Source organism: Strix aluco, chromosome 4, assembly GCF_031877795.1.
Source record: "Strix aluco isolate bStrAlu1 chromosome 4, bStrAlu1.hap1, whole genome shotgun sequence".
Taxonomy (NCBI): Eukaryota; Metazoa; Chordata; class Aves; order Strigiformes; family Strigidae; genus Strix; species Strix aluco.
In genome coordinates, this window is record NC_133934.1 from 102262464 (window position 1) to 102285509 (window position 23046).

The 23046-nt window shown below is 36.7% G+C and overlaps 1 protein-coding gene across 2 annotated transcripts in view; it reads left to right on the top strand.

The window, feature by feature from the left end:
- The window catches only part of AKAP6 (A-kinase anchoring protein 6), a 293798-nt gene that overhangs the window by 265236 nt on the left and 5516 nt on the right, over nt 1-23046 (top strand). For both annotated transcript variants that reach the window (XM_074824596.1, XM_074824595.1), the window contains one exon: nt 19019-22488. In XM_074824596.1, coding sequence (XP_074680697.1) covers nt 19019-22447 — 3429 coding nt within the window. In that variant the 3' untranslated portion in view covers nt 22448-22488. The remainder of the gene's footprint in view (nt 1-19018; nt 22489-23046) is intronic.

The window sequence follows — 23046 nt, forward strand, 5'->3', positions numbered from 1 at the left end:
TTTCCTTATACATCTATGTGCAGAGAGGGAAGTATCAACTGAAGAGCAATGCTATTGGAAACAACCAAGGAGATCAACTAAGAGCTCTCACTATATGACCAGCAGAAAAAGGTCAAACCTTAATGATGTTAAGATTCCTCTAATAGACCTAGTGAGAGCTGTAGGTGTCACAGCTGATGCAGATTACCAGAGGGAGAATAGTCATACTGACAGAACATGAAGAAAAGATGAGATCTGTGGAGGAGAGAGCAAGAATTCCATTTTGTCTGTGCTTAGTTTATGTTAATGGACACTAAGAAGGAGATATTTAAAAGACAGGCAGAAGATCAGGGTTAGATGCAAAGGAGTTTACTTGAACCCTCTGTCCAGAGATGGGAACTGCAGGTATTTGAATGTATATTATCATCTAAAAAGGAGAAAAGGGAAGCAGGTAAAGAAAAAGGCTTGTTCAAGTCTAGTGAAAAGCAGAAGAGGAAGGAAGAACAATAGGAAAAAACCACAGAGGAGGTAGAAAAATAATCTAGAGAGTAGAAAAATCCAAGGCAGTAATTTGTTGAGAATCTGATCAAGAGGAATCAAAAGTAAAACAGAAGCTGACAAAATAAAGATCATAAGAAAACTTTAGAGAAATTGCAGTGGAATTAAAGGAAGAAACAGTATTAGTGAGGATCCAGAATGAAGTTGAATAGAAAATGGAGGTAAGAGTTTTAAAAAATACATTCACATTTACATGAGAGAGAAGTCAAGAAATAAAACAAATGACATCTCAACAGTGGCAGAGAGACATCATTCTTGAGTTTTGATGGTAATGAATCTGGGAGAGAAAGAAATGAGAACAGAAGTAAGAGAAGTCAGCAGTGAAATAAGATGGGCAAGTGAATGGGTTAGAAGATTAATGTGAGACAGGAATAGAAAAGATTGATAAACAATGAAAAATATAATAAAACTTTTTAATTCTCTTGAGAAACACTGGTTATATTTTTGTAATAGATCCATCTTCAGAATATTTTTAGTCATATTACATCAGTCGTATTACATTTAGTCGTATTACATCAGGAGCTCTAGTAAACTGTTGGTTAGAGCTACATAAAATGTTTAATGAACTGACTAGCAGTAGAAAAAACAGTTGCATTTTGGAGCTCCAAAAACAAATGTGTGCAGTATTAGGCAACAGCCAAACCAAAAAATAGTTCTCAGAATCCTGAATTTTAGTTGCTATAGGTTGAGTATCTGTAGGGTCTATAACGGCCCAAGAGAGATTGGACTGGGTTTCTACTGTGTTTCTCTAAAAGGTAAAGTACCACAAAGATGAGCTGCCTTTTTCATCTACAAAACTTAGCATTTTGTTTAGTAAATATATATACCTTCTATTGAACCTGGAATGGAAACAAGTTACATTTGTGAGATAGCTAGAGAGTTCTGGCCAGAGGTGCAAGTTACTGTAGTGAAAGCATATTATCTCCTTTTGCATGTGGGCAGCTGCCGTTGGAAGCAATTTGCTATTTGTACCTGCAGTTACTATAAATAAATTGTTATGAACTAGTTAGAGCATGGCACTGCTTTTGCAGCAGGACTGAAGTATTGTGTTTCTGTTTGGGATTGCAATCAATCAGGAGTTGAGGCATGGTGAGGGTATGAGTACAGCACCTTGCTTGATATCCGGACACTTGAAACTTCACAAGATACATGCTGCTTTGTTCCCACTTTGCCTGAGGTAGTCTGGAGTTATTTGCTGGGCTGAGTTGACTTTCACTGGGCAGGAGGTGTATCATTCTTTCTGCTGAGAAATGGCAGCCGTTTAGACCTATCATGATGCTCATCTAATTTTCACTGTTTTCTTTTGGAACTTCTCATCCTAGGCGTGTTTATAATAATATGATTCTTTGAAGCATGTCACTATCTACAAGTTTCTCATGTTGATAAAACTATCTGTATTCTCAACATTTAAAGATGCCCCATCCACTGCAGAATTCAGGTTTCTTTTTCTTCCCTGGCCTGAGTTGGCATGTTCTAACCTTCCTTTTCACTCAGTTCCTGTGTAGTCATTTCTTGGGTAGGTACCAGAACTGTTTCTTCTGCTTCCCTATCTCTCTCTATTGGATGGTGTGCCAGTCTTGGCACACGAACAGTATCCCTTGGTAACAAGTCTTTATTTGTGGTTGCCCACAAAATACAGTAATTTATGAAAACAAATGAGATGTTTTTATACCCTGATGGCATCTGACTCATTCATGGCATCTGACTTGGTAGCAGTAAATAAGATAGCCCAAATTATTATATTGCCTCATATAAGTACAAGAGTCCCTTGCATCTTCTACTGTCTTTAATTTGTGTACTGGGATCTTCCTTTGTCCTGTTTCTGCCCCTTTTTACATTCAGTCACTTATCTGGGCCACTTATAGCATTACAAAGGTATGCTGGAATTGAACACAAAAGGCTTTTAGGTTTCTTTTGAATGGTTTGTCTTCATTGAGGGTTTTCAGCAATATTTAATTTTGCTCAACATTTGCAATAGCAGGCACCATAAGTTAGCCAATAACAAGAAGATATTAACATGTACTACAAGCACCTAAAGTCTGGTAAAAGATGTCCTTCTCATAAGCCAAAAGTTATGTCTAGAATGTGAAATTGTCAACAAAAATCACTCCAGAAGGATGAAATGTGGTTAGATTCAGTAGGTTAATCTAGCTATAAAGAATTAAGTATTCATACAGTGAAAAAAACGAAGATTACTTTTAAAAAACAGTAGGACACTCGTCTGTTACTGAAAGCAGTCCTAATCTGTTTTAGCAAAAGAGGTTTTTATTTCCCCCATCTGTTTTTTTGTGGTAAATTCTTTTCCCCCAGATTTATCATTCCATAGTTTGCTGATATAATGTTATATGTCACCTAAATTTTAGCTTCAGAATTACACAGATGCCTTATAGTTTGCCTAACAAGACCCTGCTAGCAATCATCTTAAAAGAAAAAGGAGTCTGTCTGGCAATTGCAACAGCAATAGCAACAGTCTTTAGTCAACTATACCCAAAATTGCCATCTAAAATTCCTGCTCAACAGCTGGAGAAGCTTTAACTCACTATGCACTTTCCTTTAGAGGTTCTAGTCTACTTGAAAGACTGAACAGTTAAAAAAGGATCTGGGACAGACTCAGTCATGGTCATGCCCACAAGTTTACCACAGTTAAGTCAAAGTGGGAATATGTAAGTTGTTTTATGCATTTTTTTTTCATCTTTTGCTCAGCCAGTGATATACCCAATGTAAGTTATGTGTTTAGCCTCAGGGGATTATTCCAGCCACTACAGATGTTCACAGTTTGGGGATGTCCTGTCCCGGTCCCTGTATAGAAAGCTACAATGAGCTGACCATGGAAATTCGCTTTTCTGGACTGTTTTACCAATACTGGATTACATAAAACTGTTACACTGCTGTGGCTGAGAGAGAGACAAAACTGTGGTTTCTAATGGATTTTATTTCTTAAGTTGCAGTTCAATATTCCTACCTTTTTGGTGACTGGAGAAACTGCTTTTTCTCCAGACTGCTCATTCATTGAATGAGAAACATATCTGTTTTATAGAGTAGACAATCTCTTATTCAACAGAGAGGGCTAATTATTGAAGGGACAGTATTAATCATGCTTTTTAAATGGAGATTTTGAGCTAAGGAGATTTGGGTTAAGGTGCTGTAATTCTCACATTGTCCTGAAAATGTCTGAAATATTCATTTGTCTGATCACTAAGTTCACTACTATGATTCATGACATTATCTTTTTTTTATTATTTCTCTTGTTCTCCTGAGTCATCCCATGTGTACACTACACTGTATGTCCAGCAAAACCCCCATCTATATTGGCTTGAAAGTATGCTGTATATCCAGCCACATAATTGAAAATAATAAGGCCACAATAAATGGGATGGCCTTGGGGTATAACACCCAAGGGATTCAATTGGTGTCGCTTTGCATCAATGTCCATGCATCATGGTAATTGAGGTAACATAACCAATTACCACATTTTAATTAGAGTTGTAAGGACTTGGGAAAATCTGCAATGGTGAGACAGCTCACTTAAAAAGAAAAAAAAAAAAAAAAGGGCACCTCTCTCTTTTCGACAAGTTTGTTTCTTAGGAGGTAAAGAGCCTGCTTAAAGCTCTGTTTAGGATTTTTTTCCAACTTCCTTTTGGTTTCATTCTCTATAATGCACTTTGAAAAAAAATTGATTAAAAATATTATATTGCTTCTGATCTGGTGTCTTTATCTTTTTTCTCTATTCATCTGTTTCTGTAATGCCTTCTGGAAAAAAAACCAGCCAGTATTTAATAATGCTAGGCATGGTGTCTCCCTTTCACTTCTCTATACTTAATTCACTGGTGCAATATTTTTCCAAGCCATGGAATGACACTTGTTCTAAGCTTAAAAAAACCCACAAAACCCCCCTTTCTTCAGAGGTAAAAAATGAATTTGTTATTGTTCAGTTGTTTGTTAGATAGCTCCAGTAAACAAAAACTTGGTTTCTAAAAGATTCTTATTTTATCACAAGCCATTATTTTGTAAAGTGGGATTTAGCTAAAAATCTTACATACAATTTAGAAGTTCATCAGAAGTGCCTGTTACAGCAAAGTACTGAGTGATGATTAACTTAATTGGCTGAGGAGAGCATACTACATGTTGTAAAGTGCTGAACATCTATTACATGATCTAGCCCTCACAAAGTAATTATTGAATGACTTATGTTTGCACCTTTACAAATTGTTTTTTTTCACTATCTATCATAAGTACTTTTTGTTTTGATGTTGGACCTCTTTATATAGCATATGACAGTACAATCTTGATTGTATTTGTTTCTGTCAGTCATCTTGTATTCATATTTCAACACTGAAGATTGCTCATTTCGGTGCTTTCTTAAAATATATATTTTTTTAAGTGAATGGATATTTGATTGTAGAGTCTGTCATGTGATGCACCATCCTCAGACTTGAGGTACATATGTTTTTGAGCTTCTACGTTGCATTGCAAGCCTGATTTCTGACATGGAATAATTATCTGCAGGACCTAAAATGAAATTACATAAATGTGAACATAGGTCTAGATTTTTCTTGGACTTTAACTGAAGATAGGTGATATGACCCGCATTCTTGCAAGAAATTCTGTATTTCTCATAATTTTCTTGAGGACTAGCCATAGTTATGACGGCAGCCATCACAGCCATATGCAGAGTCTGGATGATCTGGCGAAACTGAAGCTAGTAAAATTCTTCTTGTTGAGCAGATCTTGGTAAAAAAAATACAGACCCAGTGGAGTTTAGTCAAATTAAATAAAAATTCAGATAAATGCTGTGTTATATTCTTGAGAAAATCTCCTGAGTGGTCAGCTGCAGCAGTAAGTTTTTAGAGTGAATAAAAGAAGAAAGAATACATTGAAGTCTTTCTGCAGAGGACTCTCCTCTTTCCTCAGAGACTGTAGAACTTTCTGTCACAGCTAACAGTATAACAATCCAGAAGTGAAATACTCCATGCAATGTTACCAATCTGTTAAACTATTCAACTGTTTCCCTCACCCTGGCAGACATTGTCATGCTTTGCCAGGGCTTTGTAGAATGATAGGAAGCCCAAGGCATATATTCAAACTCATAACCCCAGACAAACCAGAACTAATTCCAGTTCTCTGAGAGAGCAAACTCTCAGAGGTGGTCATCTGAGGTCACTGCCACCAAGTCAGACTTTTAGCTGTTGCTCTGATTTTAATCGTGTTATGGACCTTTTAGTTGTTGGTTGCATTAGGCAAAAAGAGGCTGATAGTTAATCCAGACTGCAGAGACTAAGGCAGCCCTATTTCACTATTTCACAGTCTCTGTTAGTCCATAGTAAGCCTGAGCTTTCCCCCTGGTGAGGAAGAAAAGTAAAGGTACATACTCCTAACTTTCTCTGGAGTCTCAGAAGATGATTTGGGTGTAGGCTGAATTGTTAAGGTTGAGAGCAAATGTACTCACCAATTCTGCCTTGTTGCCTGTGTGACCTTTGTTCTTTTCTGTTAATGAAAAGAGAGCGTTGAAAAGAAACTCTTCATGTGTAGCACAGGTTCGGTGTGAACAATGCTAGGAATAGGCTTTCCTGTAGAGCCTCTTCCAGTGCAGTTTATCTTTGCTCCATAAGGTGAACCACCTAGAGCAGAAAGAGTAGTTCAGCATTCTTGTTCTTTCAGTCCTTTTCTCTACACTGAAATTTCCAGACATACAACGTTTTCTGCTAATGTTGATGGTATTGATTACATATGAATTTTTAGTTTGCATTATAATGAAACCTACAAGAATATTTCTTGTACCTCATTCAGCCACAGTCCTACAGTAACAAATTTCAATCACCATCCACCTCAGTTGGACTCAATGTACTTCTTTGAGATGCATAGTTCTCTTCTGTAACTCCTTGCTAATTCTGCACACATTTAGTTTCTTTGTCTTCTTCAGGGTACCCAGCAAACTTTGTAACATGAGAGGTGAAAGTTACTTTTTTGTTGTTGGCATGAGCACAGGAAGATAAATGAAATTACATTACAAGCAAAGAGTTATTTTAATGAGAACATCAACTGCTGCAATACTTAATTACTCCAAGCCCCCTTTGATTTCATTTTTTTTCTTGACAAAGCACACGATATTTCTGTGCAATATTTGAAATTTACTTGCTTTTTAGAAGACAGGTTTCTTTATGAGTCTGGGAATGCTTCATAATGTCTGATCATAGTTTTAAACACAAAGGCTATAAAAGCAAAACAAAAAATATATTTCCCAGCATTATTTTTAAACCAAACATGGTTGCTCAATCATGTATAGCTACTGTCCACAGCTCATAGTACAGTGAAAAACTAACTTCAGGTATTCAAGGCAGAAAATATCATGATCGCAGTGTTACAGGACTAGGCTCCTGTAGTTATAATTAACTCAAAGCACAGTGCCTGAATTGGGTATGAAATATTGCATCTGTACTAATGTTTTGGTGCTGTTTTGGAGTTAGGTGAGGGAATTTCATAGCTGGTAGAAAGTTGGTAATACTTCTCTGCTGATCTGATTTTTTTAAATGGTTGGTGTTTACAAGCCCTCAAGAGATTTAAAATGCTAGTGAGGCCTTCAAAAGTGCCAGTTTATCACATGGCTCTGTAATGCAACATATGATCATGAAAACACTGTCATATTTCTCATAAGTAATAGCATTTGACCCTCATCAGTGGTGTATCTAACATTTTTAATTTCTTTGCATTTATAGATAACTACAATATCAGTAAATCAACTTGTTATGATTTTTAAAAAATAAATATTCAATGAGTAATTAGAAAAATTCAGGTATTGAGACACCAGAATTCAATCCTGTAAAATCTAGAAATGTAAGCTTTATAACTTTATAATGGGAAAAGTTGACATCACAGTAGCAAGTTTAGGTATTTATAGCATGGTGGCATATATTCTATCAACCATTGGTCAATCTATTAATCTTCTTTTCCATTCTACAAATTAGAGAATTGTTGAAACAGTGTAGGTAAAACAATTTCCGTAGCTTTGATAAAAAGATATTTCCACTCCTGAAATGTTCATTAGAACTTAAGATGCCTAAAATTTTTAAGTGAATTCTCAGGAATAATCAGTTTTAGTAGGAAAATATGTAATATTCAGAAATTGAAAATCTGATATTTCCAATGTATGCAGGTGCTGAAAGAACTGTCAAACATCATTTAACTGGCAAAAAGAATTCATTAAAAAGAATGAAAAAAAATGGCTAGGTTTTTATTTTCAAGTTCGAAACAACTCACTTCCTGTATAGGGACTTAAATATAGGGCCGGATATTTAAAAGTGCTCATCAGATAGTGACTCTCATTGCAATGCCGTTGTGTTCAGGTTAACAGGATGAAGTCAGTGTTTTATTTAGATGTCTACTATCCACTGATCGTAAGATCATGACTGAGGCCGGCATTGTTTAAAAAATTAGAGTTGAGGGAAATACAAAAGTCACAAACTTGTGATTTTTTAATTACTTTAATGACTTGTTGCACTCCATTTCTAATGACTCCAGTTCTGCACGGAATGGTATGTGAGTGTAATTGAGGCTAATTTTCTGATATTTTGTTTCAAGAGTTCTCAAACAGTTTTTAGAAAGAGAGGAAGAAACCTTATTTTCTGACAGGTTGTACAGCAGTTATTTCCATTTTACAAGGGTCTTCCATATTGGATGATAGGGCCCCAATCCTCCAGCCATTATGGAAATATATTTGCAGGAACTTCAGTAAGTAGATGCATAATCAGTGTTTCATTGTTCAGTATGTTCTCGGAGCTGCGTCAGGAATGTAAGCAGACAGGAATACAATAAAAAACTATTTTTAAAGTGCATGAAAATAAATAAGGTACAATTTTTATTTTTTTTTTTTTAACGCACAAAGTAAAAGGTACCTAATGAAATTATCAGGCAGGAGATTTAAAACAATCGAAAGGGAATACTATTTTCATGCAGTGCGTAATAAAAATGGAACTTGTTCCTACAGGATGTTGTGGATAGCCAAAATACAAATGAGTTCAGTAAGTAATTAGACAAATTAATGGAGGAGACATCAATTAATGCTTCTTAAATTCCAACTCTGAAAATCCCCACAGGCTGACTTCTCAAATTTGGGATGGCAGCTCCTATGCCATTCTATGTGTTTGAGGATTTTTAACTTTTCCATAAACATTCACTACTGGCCACAGCAGTAGATGGACTCAGCTGAATGGACTGTCGATCTCACCTAAAATGACAGATGCTTTTTGAAAGCACATGAACTTGCAGATTTGGAGGCCTACCTATACTATCTTTTTACATATAGCAAAGAAGTTTTAAGGAATACCTGGAGGGTTTTCATTGTATTTGGGGTCTTTTTGCTATTTCCAAAGACTGGGATGTGTCCATTTAGGTAGTCTGCTTTCACCAGAAGAAAACTTTGAAAAATGTACCCACTTAACAGTTTTTCAAGATATTCTAGCACATTTTTTCTGTAAAATATATGGAAAATATAATACATACATCTACTTGATATTTAAATATGTTCATACATTTATGTGTCAGAGGTACTATAATATACATTAAATAATAAAATCTAAATCATTAGCAGTGATGATCTGAATTTCATTTCTCTTTACATATAAGACATTTGTGTCATCATTGTAGCTCTAATCCATATTCAGGTCTTCATGTTTGGTGTGCAGTAATATGTAAATTACCTAGCCAGCTGCATTAAGCAGTGTTTGTTTATTCTATTTCTTTTGGCATAGCATATAACTGAATTTCTGCCAAAAATGTGGCTGCTTCAGGGAACACTGTTCAAGTAGAAGGAAGTTTTGAAAGGAAACACACATCATAAGTCTTTACTCAGTGAAACAGTAAAATCAAAACAAACTTTCTGTTCATAAAAATATCTGTATTAATGTAAAATAATGGGCTTGTAAAATACAATGAGAGAACTGAATCTTTTTAGAAAGCTCTGTTTACATTAGCTTTGTAAACAAGAATACAATACTAAGAGGCAGTGATTTTTTTCATACGTGGGAAGGGTGACTAAAACCAGTGAAACATGAAAATGGAAAGTTTAAGAGAAATTATTTTAAAATGGCATATTAATCTCCCCTAACACATAGCATTTAAATGCATTTAAACTTAGAAAGCAGTGAAGTTTAAGTGTTAAAAAAAATTGCATTAATGATGCATAGAGCTATCTACTTATGCTTGCAGTCCTTTCAGTCTTCCAGTCTGACACTTCCTTTTTTATCCAGCCAGCTAATTTCCCCTCTTTTGTGAGGAGTAACTGTTTTCACACTAGTGCTTACCCAGCAAGCCTCCTCATTGTTTCATGGTTAATTATCTTCTTGAGCTTCACCTTCTCCAGTAAAGGGAGAAAGGCTGAGCTTCCCCACCGCTCTAATGAAAGCTAGGTTTTAAAGATGCACTGTGTGAATAAATGCAGTGTCTGATCTACCAACATAATAAATTAGTTCCTAAACTTTATGGAGTCACAGCTCATCCAGCAGGTTTAATGAACAATGCAGAGAGATGCTTTATTTTAAAAATCCTTTTTTATTTTTAAAAGGGGGGAGGAATATTGCTTCAGTGTGAAACCAAATACCATAAACTGTTCCAAAATCCCTAAGCATTACACAAAAGGTGCATGTCAAACATTCAGTTTCAGTATGAACCTGAGGCGTTGCATGAAAGACTTTGAGCTCTATACTTTAAAGTTGCATATTAACAACACATTTACTAGTAATATTAATGCTAATAGCCCTGTGGCCCTCAGTTATTACACCACCTTATAAACTCTTAGTACTCATCGGACTTTTTGTGCCTCACCAGCACTGAAAATAGCCATTGTGGATAGACTTAAATCTTCAGTTTATGTTCCAATTTGAGCCCAAGTTTAAACTGTATAACATTTAAAATAAACTCTCCTGTAATAGAAGAAATTTGAACAATGGCAACAATGGTTTTGTAATAATGAGGCACTCCCCATTGTAATTTTGTGCTCAGCCAAACTGTGGCAGGCAAATATAAACCTCTCACCATAACAAGATATAGCTGTCCATTACTTTGTCTTCATCTATGTGAATTTCTACAAAGTATTCTTATATTAGATCATTTCTCAGGTGACCAAACCAAAATGTGCATATTACACTGGTACTTGAGACATTGCACAGGATCAACGTACTAGGTTAGACTGAAAATTCCAATTGTTTTTTTCCAGCCAGCTCCAGACCGTGTTGGAATCTATTATGTACAGAGAAAACTATAAACATCATCACTTACCAGAGATGGGAGACAAGCAAAAAAATCTAGAAGTTCAAGGATGAGATGATCTTAGTGAAAGAGCTCTGCCTAGGGACCTCTTATACTTGGAGATAAAGCCAGTGTTTCTATTTTGCAACATTTGAAAAGCAGCTCTTCTTAGATATAGACTGTGTAATGGCAAGGAGCAGTTGTATTGTTGTAGTGTCAAGGGGCTTACCATTATAATCTTGATTCATCGCCAGGAGAACTCTCTGCCACTTATTGACAACTGTGGTGTTTAACTTAACATTTGGAAATCCATAGGTAGGCAGACTGTGCAAGTACTTATAATATGTAGCATTCTTCTAGCCTCTGACTTCACAATACTTGCTTATTGACTCCCCTCTAGTCAATATCCCAAATTTACAGATGGTGAATCAATTACTTCAGGAAGTGCCTGAACTGAGATTACAAAGAAATTGTGTTGAAAATTTAAATAGGGGGAAAAAAGACTCCATTCTCCTTGATAACATGAATTAGGCTAAATTTGGTAGCCTCAGCTGCTTCATGAGGAGCAGAAACTGATGATAGAGCCAGATATTTTTCATGCAGTCCTGTTATTCATAAATAATAGATAAAGTCTCCTTTTCCAGTACACAGGAAGAATTTTTATGTAGAAATTCAAGCGTCTCTCCTCCAGCTCTCAGTGAGAAAACTTTCTTTCTAGGTTTCTCCTAAGGTCAGGCTCCCAAGGGCTTATGTCCTATTCTTATGTACCTTCTATCTATCTGTTTCTATGGTGATTCTCACTCTTTAGTGTTTCTCACAAACACTCATTTCTGCTGAAACAAAGCTCTTAAAACCTCTGTGATTCCAGGTGCCCTGATGTACCAGTTGTAGGGTGGAGATGGCTATTGTGTCTACTGAGTCCATTCATAGTGTCCACTGAGTCATTCTGGTTTAACTGAGAGTACCCTGTTCCAATGTAAATGATACCAAATTGAAAGTATTCTTAACCAGTGTGCAGACCTCTTAACTAGTACAAAGTCAAAACAAAGTGATTTTATTATGCCACTGTAGCTTTGCTAGTACAACTTTGTTCATGAATGCAGAATGCAACAGATTTGCCGTCAAGACATGTGTACCAGTGAAAAATTGTGCTTAAGTTCTGCAGTGTAGATAAGCAATAGTTAAACCTGTTTAAGCATGGTTGGTTCCACAGATAACCTGGTGTTGGTGGGTTTTTTTGCCTTAACCATAAAGGCTGATCTTTGATTGGGTCAAATTCTAAGACTTGGTATGGATGAACTCCCACCAACTTGCATGGGTGTGTATCTGAGGTAGAGTTCCAGGATTTGCTCTTTTCTGAACTAGGTATGCATGGCAACATTTCGGGTTTGGGTAAAGCTAGAAATGTTTTTCTGAGTTTCATCAAGGGCTTGTGTTGGATTCTTGCACAAAGAAAATCATATATTCCTCTGAAGTAAAGGTGAGACCAAAATGACATTCAAGGGCAAAAAATCACATCATGTAACCTCTTGACAGATGAAAAGAAAACTACAAAGCAGCAAAAACAACAGTCAGTAAAATGTGCCATGTAGCCAGGTTTTCTCATCACAAAAAAAACAAAAAATAAAGCCCAAATACACAACGTGGAATGTATGTCTGGGATTGTAAACCCATTTGGATGACAATATGATTCAATATAAAAATGTTATAGATATTCTTCTGCTCTCTAGTAACATTTAAAGGGCTTCTTCAGCAAATCAGAACCAGAGCTGTTAGAAAGCCATATGAGGATACGGTGTCAAAAAAAGAGGCCGCTGCTTCCATAGAAGCTGGAAAACAGATAATGGGTAGTGTGTTAGCAGCGATACTCTGGGCACAGCGCAGGGACTAAGAATGTTGCATCCCTGCTTTTGCCTTGATCTGTGATAGAAGTTAGTTCCTGCAGGCCTTCTGCTGACACAGCCCACCTTCTGTTACAGCCTGGCTTGTCTGCACCAACTGGTGTGTGGTGGAGGGGCTGGAGCATTTCACTCTCTTTTGGCCATCTGGTGTCACAGGCAGCTTACTCAGAAAGTTAGAAGACCCTCACAGGACTTATGTGCAGGCATGACTGACCCCAGAGTGTTACCTAGTATCATCAAGTGACATTTAAATAGCAGAAGAATGGTTAGAAAATGGCCAATTTCTCTGACTTCTTAAAACACTTCTACTACTAGTAGGGACTAAGAGTTTTCAGCTGGGCATCTTCTTAAAATGTCACTGCAGTTATTTCATCTGTTGCTTAGAAGTTGTGCCCATAATGCTGCTATAATGATAAAGAAAACTATCAGTTTTAAAACCTGGATATGGCAATTCTATCCTCTAGACTTTTATTTCTGAGCATTATCAGAGAACTTCAAACATCATCATAAAGACAGGTACTTGGGCAATGGTGGAACCTCCATTGTTCCCATAAGACCCAGCCTGCACTGAGATCCTTGCAGGTGGTATCTGTGGCTGCAGAGAGCAGAGGTGAAGTCAGTGTCCTTCCTGTGGTACAGGAATCTGTACATACAACGACCCATGTAGGACCCTGGCAATAACTCTAAGCATCCATAATGCCTAACAAAACCACAAGTTCTGCATGTGCAGGATTGAGCATATTATTTCATCGAGGGAGGCAATAATAATTGTAAAGTGAAGCAAGATAAAGTATGAAACACAGTTTTGGATCTTATTTTCTCAGGAAATAAACGTGTACCTTCTTCTTTTAACTGCAATTATAACAAATCTGTATGTTGATGATCTGTTTCTCTAGTGATCTGTGATAAAGCATACTGCTTCCATATATTTTGAGACATATGGTAATGTGCAGGTCACTTCAGTATTATGCACATGGAATATTAATCATATGTTTATGCATATTAAAACATTGGTGTTGGGAAATGGGGACCGTTTTCTTGTTGGCTATGGTATAGGGAACCCCATTTAGAACATGAATTTAAGTGAAGCAGAGGTGAAGTGGGTACTGTACACATGACTATTTCCCTCAGCAGAAGTACTTGGCATGCTTGCATTTTTCAAAAGACAGAATCATGTTTGTCTTCCTTGAATGTGCACACATTCCTGGAGATGGGGGATGGTTTTCTTTCTTTCTCTTTCTTTTTCCCTGGGCCCCTAAGTGCAGTTGAATTCGGATAATTTGTCCACAGCAACTGAAGGATATCTTGCAGGGGAGGGAGGAACAGAGTTTGTATTTATTATTGTAAAAGCTCTTTTTTTCATGTTAATTCCTTTAAAAAATATAATGGTACGTAGGGGTTACATTACAGGCCTGTTTCACCAACACAAAGTATCTGTACTGGAGTAGCACATGCAAATGAAGCTGAAACAGAGAATCATTGTTTAATAAAATTTGCTGCAGAAAAAGAAAAACTATCCGTGTTTTAGTAAAGGAAACAAATGAAAAAACGCATTTTTGAGACTTTTCCTTAAAGAACACTGGGGTTGAGGAAATGTCCTTATTTGGCTTAATAATCTTATTTCTTCCCATTAACATTTTCAGCAGATTAGCTGTTTAACCATTAAACACCAACTCTGCAAGAATTTAAGTGCACACCTAACTTTGCTCACATGAGTTATCCCACTGAAATGGGAATACTGTCTTGAGCAAAATAGTTCAGGGTTCAAATTAGGAATAGCTAAACTCCTTAAAACAGCTCTTTCAAATATATTAGAATTAATTCAACATTTCACTCTTCTGAGTCTGTAATTTAATTGATTCTTGGCTTAATTATATTAGAAACTTTTTATGCAACAGTAAATGCTTCCTAAGTGTTTCTTATCTAGTGGTAATATTTTAAAAATAGGAATATGCATAATACTGTTCTTTTTGTTCTTGTTGCATTGTTATTTTTTACTTGCTTGGTCAAAACTATTTGCCTTCTTTTACTCTGAACCATGTGATCATCGAGATCTACTCTAGATGTAGTGGTATTTAGTGACTTTATAATGATCAAGTCACTCTGACCTACTTTGAAGATACCCATTTTTAGAAAGATGTATACACACATACACATATATATGCACATATAAAAAACACACTCCTGTGCATATTAAAAACAAGTTTCTAAATTCTGGGAAATTTAGTGCAATCAGTTACACCAGCTAATATCCAAAGAATTTTTGCCAGACAGGATGGTACCTTTGCAGCATGTTTTCTCACAGACTTCATCAAGGCCAGGATTTAAGAGAGATGGTACAGGGCTATCCCACTGAAATCTGAAGCTCTGTAGCACACTCAAACCTTCTCTTTAATTGTAGTCTGTCTTACATGTGGAGATCAGCATGTCTGTCTGTGACAGACCCCTTTCTTGTTGAGTATTTGTGGTTCAAGGAGTACCTTGAACCAGGTTAGGTAGAACATCCTTTGCAGTGTGTAAATGCGAACTTTGTAGGAAAACCAGATTCATCATTAATTGAAATGGGATAAAAAACATGGTGCAGCTCTCACATGAGTAGTTTTCCCAGTTGGAAATGGCAATAGAAGATTTGTCTGCTTTGTGTAAAAGATGCATTGTGCAGTACTATACAGTTCTTTGGAATGAAAAAGAAGATAGACAGAAGAAACAACAGCATTTTTTCCCAGTAAAGTGAGCACTCAAAATTAAGCTCTGACACCAGCTGACACTTTTGGTGTTGTACCTCCCATCCTCTGTATAACACCAAGTAAAGGATCAGTCTGGAGAATTTTATATGTTCTGTTGGCAAGACCTAATAATCTATTACTATCATGATAATTCTAACATTCCAGAACCCTACCTATGCACTGAGCAGTCTGATAAGCAGACATCTGACATGACAAAAATAGTCTTCAGAGATTCCTGGGTTTTACCTTGCTACTGCTGTCAGTGCTAACATAGGCTGGAGTGACACTGCCTTCCATTCTTCAATCCAGAGATTTATTTAAGAGTCCATATGGCGCTGCTCTCTCCAACAACTACTTTAACATCTAAAGTCTCTTTCTTGTTTGAGCAGCTTGCTAAATTTTCTAAAAAAGAAATAGAAATTATATACCACTGCTAAAAATGCCAGATAAAAAATGTTTGTGACTTAAGCTAAGTGGTTCGCTTCAAGGTTAAAACTGGGTCTGTACTTGGGAAGGGCTGCAAATGTAGCTGATAACCACAAAAGTTGTACTTCAAGGGAGATGATGCTTATAAGAAAAGTAGTTATTCACTAATATAAATTAAGTCAGTTCCTTGGACAGGGAAAGCTATACTGGTAAAATGATCACATCTACATAAGAGCCTTTGCAAGTATAGCTGTGAAAATCAGAAGGAAAAAGAAATCAAATCCCTTACCATCATAGCTATGCCTGCAAAACTTCTGAGTATATACCAGGCCTCAGAAAAGCACGTGCATTTCAAGAATAAAAAATAGGCTTTGAAGCGAGGAGCACTCAGTGAAGATGAATGGGCTGAGGTCACAACTCTACATGTTTTATTGTTTTAGTCCATCTGACTTGCAGAACAAACAAGGCAGCCAAGTGCTGATTTACAGGGGAAAGGTTATCTTCCTGACCAATAAGGACCAAATGTTTTGTTTTTGAGAAACAAAATCAGATTCTATGGAACATAAAATTCTTGGAACCTACTGCTGATTTCCTGCCTTTGGGAATTTCTTTTTGCAGCTGGCAGAAGCTTAAAACAGTAAAATTGTGCAGTTTAGGAAGCTTTTCACAGCAATGTCTTCCTAATGCTAGGTATGGCAATCGTAAAACATGCCACAGAGAAAATGAGTAACTGTAGCTGATTTCTTGTTTAATCTAACAGGTTTTCAAACTAACTTAATTATCATCATTCCCTTCCACCAGTTTTTACTTGCAGGTTGGTTAAGGGTCAGCTACAGGTGGGAAACTGGGTCCAGCTAAGTACCAACCAGGAGCCATTATGAAAACATGTCAAACTGGCAAATCCAAATATGAATTTCTAAACTCCACAATGTACAGAACTGCTCTGATAGCTATAATTGTCCTGCAAATGGGTGTTCTCATGGGAATTTAACATTTAGCCAATATCTCACAGGGAAAAAAGCAAAGGACTGTAATAATTTTACTCCATAAAAGCTTTGGGGTAGGTAGATCCAAAAAGAGACTTTAGCCTTCAACATTAGACATGACAGATTATCAAAATCCCAAAAGCCTCCTAACCTGCCACGGAGGAAAAAATTCTTTGTCACCAGTATTTCTGCCCAGGATTATGTGCAGTGTCTTAACACAGCTGCAGTATTCAGGGACCTACCTTACAACTTAACCCAATGAAGCATGAGGACACAGATTTATCTTACATGGTGAATATCTTGGTTTATCAAATATCACCCTGGTGAATGGTGGATACTCTGCCCAACTTGGAGAAAATAATTCTTCCTTATGTTATGTGAGTGTTTTAGCCATTGGTCTACTGGACTTACTGGAATGGGATAGCCTTGTGTCTTGCACAGAAACAGTGCCACCTATATCCATAAATAAATAGACCCTGGAACAGAGATTTGGACCTATCTGTGCCTCTTGCCAATCAAATGTGCTGAACACCGCACTGCAGGATAAAGTTCTCTTTGTCTATCTATGACCGAATTAATATTTAATTGTTTTATGCAAAATAAAACAGGAGAAGCAGTCTTCAGAACAACATGTAGGCAGGGCTTCTCCTGAGAGAATGAGAACCTGGTTCATGTCTCCTATGCCCAGCCTGACAAAGTGTCCCACTCCCCAAATCAGTGACCTAACTATTGAGCTGTTGGAGAACATGCCATGATTTCTCACAAAAGGGCTGAGCAGCTTCAGTTCCTACTTCAAAGAGAGAGTTCCCAGCTGAGAATCAAAGTCAAAGAAATGAGCCTTACCCTGCACAACTTGGTCATCTTGAATCTGTCAGTAACTAAGTTGTGTACAACTGCACTTCATTGAACTACAGCCTCATTTTATCTTCTTGTATTTCAGTGACTTTATAAGTTTGTTGTGATTTAGATAGCTATTTGGCATGTGATCAATGCTGTATTTGAAAAACAAAACTTGCTCCAAGAAACCTCAATAGAGCGAGAGATCATAGTTGAAAGTTTTTTTTAAAAAAGTGCTTCTTTTTCTGGATACAGTGATCACCGTTCAGCTGTGAAGATGATTTAAACTAAACTATTTTACAGTAGTTAACAGTTCCATTACAAGACTTATTGTATAAGCAAAGTCTTCCCTAAAATGGAGACCTCTCAGTAAATAGAAAAATAAAATAAAACTAATTTGTGTTCAGAGAACCAGCCCCAAAATCAAGGATCACTTATCTCTAATTTTGAGAAGTTTAAGGTGAGTCGATACTGTTGGCCACTTGACACATCACATTTGAGTGAGAAAAGTTGTCAAAGTGTTCTTCTTCTGCGTGTTTCTAGAAGGAACAATTCTTGATACTATATGTTCTGAGTCATAATAGTAAGTATTACTGGAAAGTTACAAAAGTCTTGAAAAAAGCAAACTAACTGTAGCTCAGTTATTTATCAGGCCTTTCCCAGAGAAAGGTATCAGCAAAATAAAATTAAAAAAAAAAAGCATTTGATTATACTGATTGATTATTCTTACAGCTGAAGATATTAACATTCATTAGTCTTACTTACTGGTCTTTAATACTTCCTTTATTACCAACTAAAGAATAAATAGAAATTCTAATAAAAATTCATCAAGTCTTGTGATCCAGTGCATTAGATCTGTTTTAAGGCTGACAACACAAAAGTTTGCTATAAGCATTTCAAAAATCCTTTCAAAAATGCTTTAATAAATCCTTTATATCTTAAGTCTTCTAAACTTAAGCAGGCTAAGAGAGATTCTCATATATCCAACATAATAAAGCACTAATTGCATGTTTTTACCAACACACTAACACACTCATATGTGATTCAGCAGAATGGTTAAAAATTATTACATACAAAATGACTATTAAAGTCAAATTTCTGTATTATATACTGACAGCAAATTAAAAAAAAAAAAACAAACAAAAAAACCAACAAACTAAGAAGTCTAAGAAGTCATGTAAAATTTAATAGGTTTCATTTTAATTGATCATTTTAATGGTACACAAAACGTAACAAAATTAAAAGCCTATTAGTGATCATTGTTCCATATGCACTTTACTCCCATTAATTTACTTATACGATTTCAGTGGAAGCACATTCGAAGTGCAGCTGTAAATGTTTTTAATCTTTGACTTCTTTTTTACAGGAGCCTCTGAACGTTATTGATCCCAGTTTGATGGATCTAAATGGTCCAAGTGAAGATGCACTAGAATGGGATGAAACTGACATAAGTAATAAGCTAATCAGTATTCATGAAGAGTTAAGTGATCCTGATCAGGAACTCAAGAATGATGATCTAATCCAGAAACCTGCTTCAGGAGAATGTGGCAATAACGATGTGAATGAAGACAAAAGTATCAGTGATCGTGGAAGTCCTCTTTTTTGTCCCAGCATTACTTCTCCTCCAAATCCTCACATCTATCAGGTCTATAGTCTTCATAATATTGAATTATCAGAAAAAAAACACATGCCTTTCTTGAAAAAAACATCCAAACTCTCCAATGTAACACAGTCTAACATTTTAAACAAAAGTCTTAGCAAAGACTCATCATTTTCATCTACCAAATCTCTGCCAGACCTAATAGGGGGGACCACATTGGCAAAACCATATAACTATATGTATCAGAGTGGAAACATAAGCAGGCATTCTGAGAGTGAGAGTGGGATAGTGAGTGAATGTGATACAGAAACTACAAATAATTCAGAATTTTTTTTTCTAAATGATATTGAAAGCACTCAGAGTAATCCTGAAATTGGACATGCAGAATCTCAAGTGGATGATATAGTCAATGTAATAAAACAAAAAATAAAGCAAGATGAAGAAGACCATGCTAGTCTCCCAGATGATTTCCAGTTGGCACCTTCTGCATGTTGTGGAAGTGAAAATGATGAGGATTTGGACACCATTACCATGTGTAAACCTGTTTGTCTTGAAGAATTGCAAGGAAAACATGACGTGTTTACATTTTATGATTACTCATATCTTCAAGGCTCCAAATTCAAATTACCAGCGATAATAAAACAATCGCAAATTGAAAAAACACATACAGAGGGCAGTTTGTTTCATGGCTTTTGTTTTGATAAAATACCTGGTAAATCTGAACATAAGCCTGGAGAGTCACAACCAGATGGGTTTATTCATGACCATACTCTGGCAAGTATCCCTGCAGAATCAGATCCCAATTCCTGTAAATCTGCAGAAACTGTAAGAAAATTAACTGTTACAGAGAACACAAGACAGGTTTCAACTTTATCTCGTAGTTCTTCATTAGAATCTCTGTCTGTAGTAGGTGATTTATTCAGCTCAGGTATTTTTAAAAGTGGAGATGGTCTTCAGCGAAGCACCTCTTTGGAGAGCTGGCTCACTTCGTACAAAAGCAACGAAGATCTTTTTAGTCATCACGGCTCAGGAGACATAAGTGCAAGCAGTGATTCTGTTGGAGAGCTCAGCAAAAGGACATTAGATCTTTTGAATCGCTTAGAGAATATCCAGAGTCCTTTAGATCAAAAGATAAAGCGCAGCATCTCTGATATAACACTCCAAAGTAGCTCTCAAAAAATGTCTTTTACTGGACAGCTGTCTCTAGATATTGCATCCTCAATCAATGAAGATTCAGCAGCTTCTCTCACTGAACTCAGCAGCAGTGAGGATCTTTCTCTCTGCTCTGAAGACATTGTATTGCACAGAAATAAAATACCAGATTCAAATGCATCATTTAGAAAACATCTTAATAGATCCGTAGCTGATGAGAGCGATGTCAATGTCAGCATGATTGTTAATGTCTCCTGCACTTCTGCTTGTACTGATGATGAAGATGACAGTGATTTGCTTTCAAGTTCCACCCTTACCTTAACTGAGGAAGAGCTAGGTATCAAAGATGAAGATGATGACTCCAGTATAGCAACTGATGAGGATATTTATGAAGAATGCAATTTAATTTCAGGGCTTGATTATATAAAAAATGAACTCCAAACTTGGATTAGACCAAAATTTTCTTTGACAAGGGAGAAGAGAAAAAGCAACCTCAGTGATGAAATTCAGCGCAGTAAAGTTAGTAATGAGACATCAAAAGCTACAGATACATTAAGCATTGAAACACTATTGAATGGTTCAGTACAGAAAATATCAGAAAATAATGGCAATAGTAAGAATGTACCACGTGATCGTGAAAAGGGCACAAAGAGTCACCTGATGAAAGATATCTCTCAGGTTGTGAAGGATCAGCTTGTGGATGACATGGAGAATGGCAATGTTGAAAATACTCTTGGCAGTCAAAAGGAAGGTCTTATTAGAACATCAGCAGCTCCCAAAACTCATGCATCACTTGATGTCAGAGAAGCTGAAAATGAATGTTGTGTCTGTGAAGCATTTACAGACAGTTCAGATGATTCACATATGGATGGCAAGGAGACTGTTCTGTTGTCAGATGGATCCAGAAACCCTCCAAAGGAATGTCAAAGTCATCTTCAGCCTGATCATCACGCTGTTTCTTCCTCTCCTGCTAAAAAACCTTGCCTTGAATCTTCCTCAGAAATTAGTTGTGTAGATATACAAGATACAGCTTTACAAACATCCTTACCTAAAGGTCAACAACATAGGATAAGCATTACTGAAAAATCTATTGATTGCTGTACAGCCTTGAAATCCAGTGAAGCAGAATGTGACTCCTCAGCCAATGGTCTTGATTCATGCTGTAACTGTGAATCTGCTGCTTTTGATAAAAGAAACATGGAAGATGGCTCAGTACACAATTTTGTGAGGGAGATAATAGACATGGCATCAACAGCTTTGAAAAGTAAGTCACAACCTGAATGTGAGTCAACTGCTCCAGCTTCATTAGCACAGATCAAGGAAAAAGTGTTAGAACACTCTCACAGACCCATTCAGCTAAGAAAAGGGGACTTCTATTCTTATCTTTCACTTTCTTCTCATGATAGTGACTGTGGAGAGGTAATCAAATACATAGAGGAAAAGAGCAGCAGTCCTGTGCCACTGGACTTCACAGATGAGAGAGAAAATATTGAATGCTTTTTTGAAGCCTGTCCTGAGGAAGAATGGGTTGAGCAGCAGCAATCAATTTCTAATGGTACTCCTGAAGTACGGGTTGAGCAGCAGCAACCTATTTCTAACACTACTTCTGAAACATCTGCAGAGTCACTAGGTGAATTAACTCTAGAGTCATTAGAAGAAGTTAAAACTTCATCTGAAGGTAGGGATTTATCTCTTTTATGTGATGTTAATGATATAAACGTCCCCAATCCTAACAAACAAAGTGCATCAAACAATTTGAAATACGCTGCTGATGATTTGCCGATTTCCAATGGGCACACTGAAGGTTTGAAAAAGAATTCTCCAGAGTTTAGCACTAAAAAGAGTAGTACAGGGAAATCACCTGAAACTGAAGAGCCCAAAGGATGTGTTGCTGCTTCTGAAGAGGCTTCATCTATAGAGTTTCAGTTAAAGACTGGCCATTCACAGAAAAATGATGGTTTGCATCAGAACAGTAAAACTCTTACTTGTGAAGAAAATCTCCTGAATCTTCATAAGGAAAGACATATAAATATGCACAGATAGAATGTAACCCTCTCCAGGCACGTACATTATCCTAAAAACAGGTATGTACTCTACAAGTTGCACATTCATTTTCTTTTTACATTTTTTTGGTTGGTTTTTTTTGTGTGTGTACATTTTTGTACAATGAAAGGACGTGAATCACCATCCAGGGCTTCTGTTTTATGATAGTGCTATATCATTTGTTGTGATTACACTATAATCCCAATTTACATGCCACTGGTCAACAAAAGCAGTGAATACTGCTTCTTGCCCTTTGGCTTTGCACTGACTGGAGCTGCTCCCTTCTGGAACAAATCTGCTATCTTGCAGAACCTGGGAATTCTTCCGAAGTAATAGTTCTATATCAGCCTCCTCTTCCCTCCTCAAATGAACTGTGGAACCAGAAACCAGCTCTATTCATTGATCCCCTTCTCCACAGTCAGCTGGCCTTATGAGGTGTTCAAAAGCACTTGATGAAGCTGAACTTCCAGTTTTACAAGAGTTTTGGGTAACTAGTGAGTTGGAGTTCTACAATATTTCCAGATAAGCCATGAAGAATGGCTAAGCAGACTGAAGAATAAGTAGAGAGATACAGTCATCCCTTGATGTCAGTTTACCAT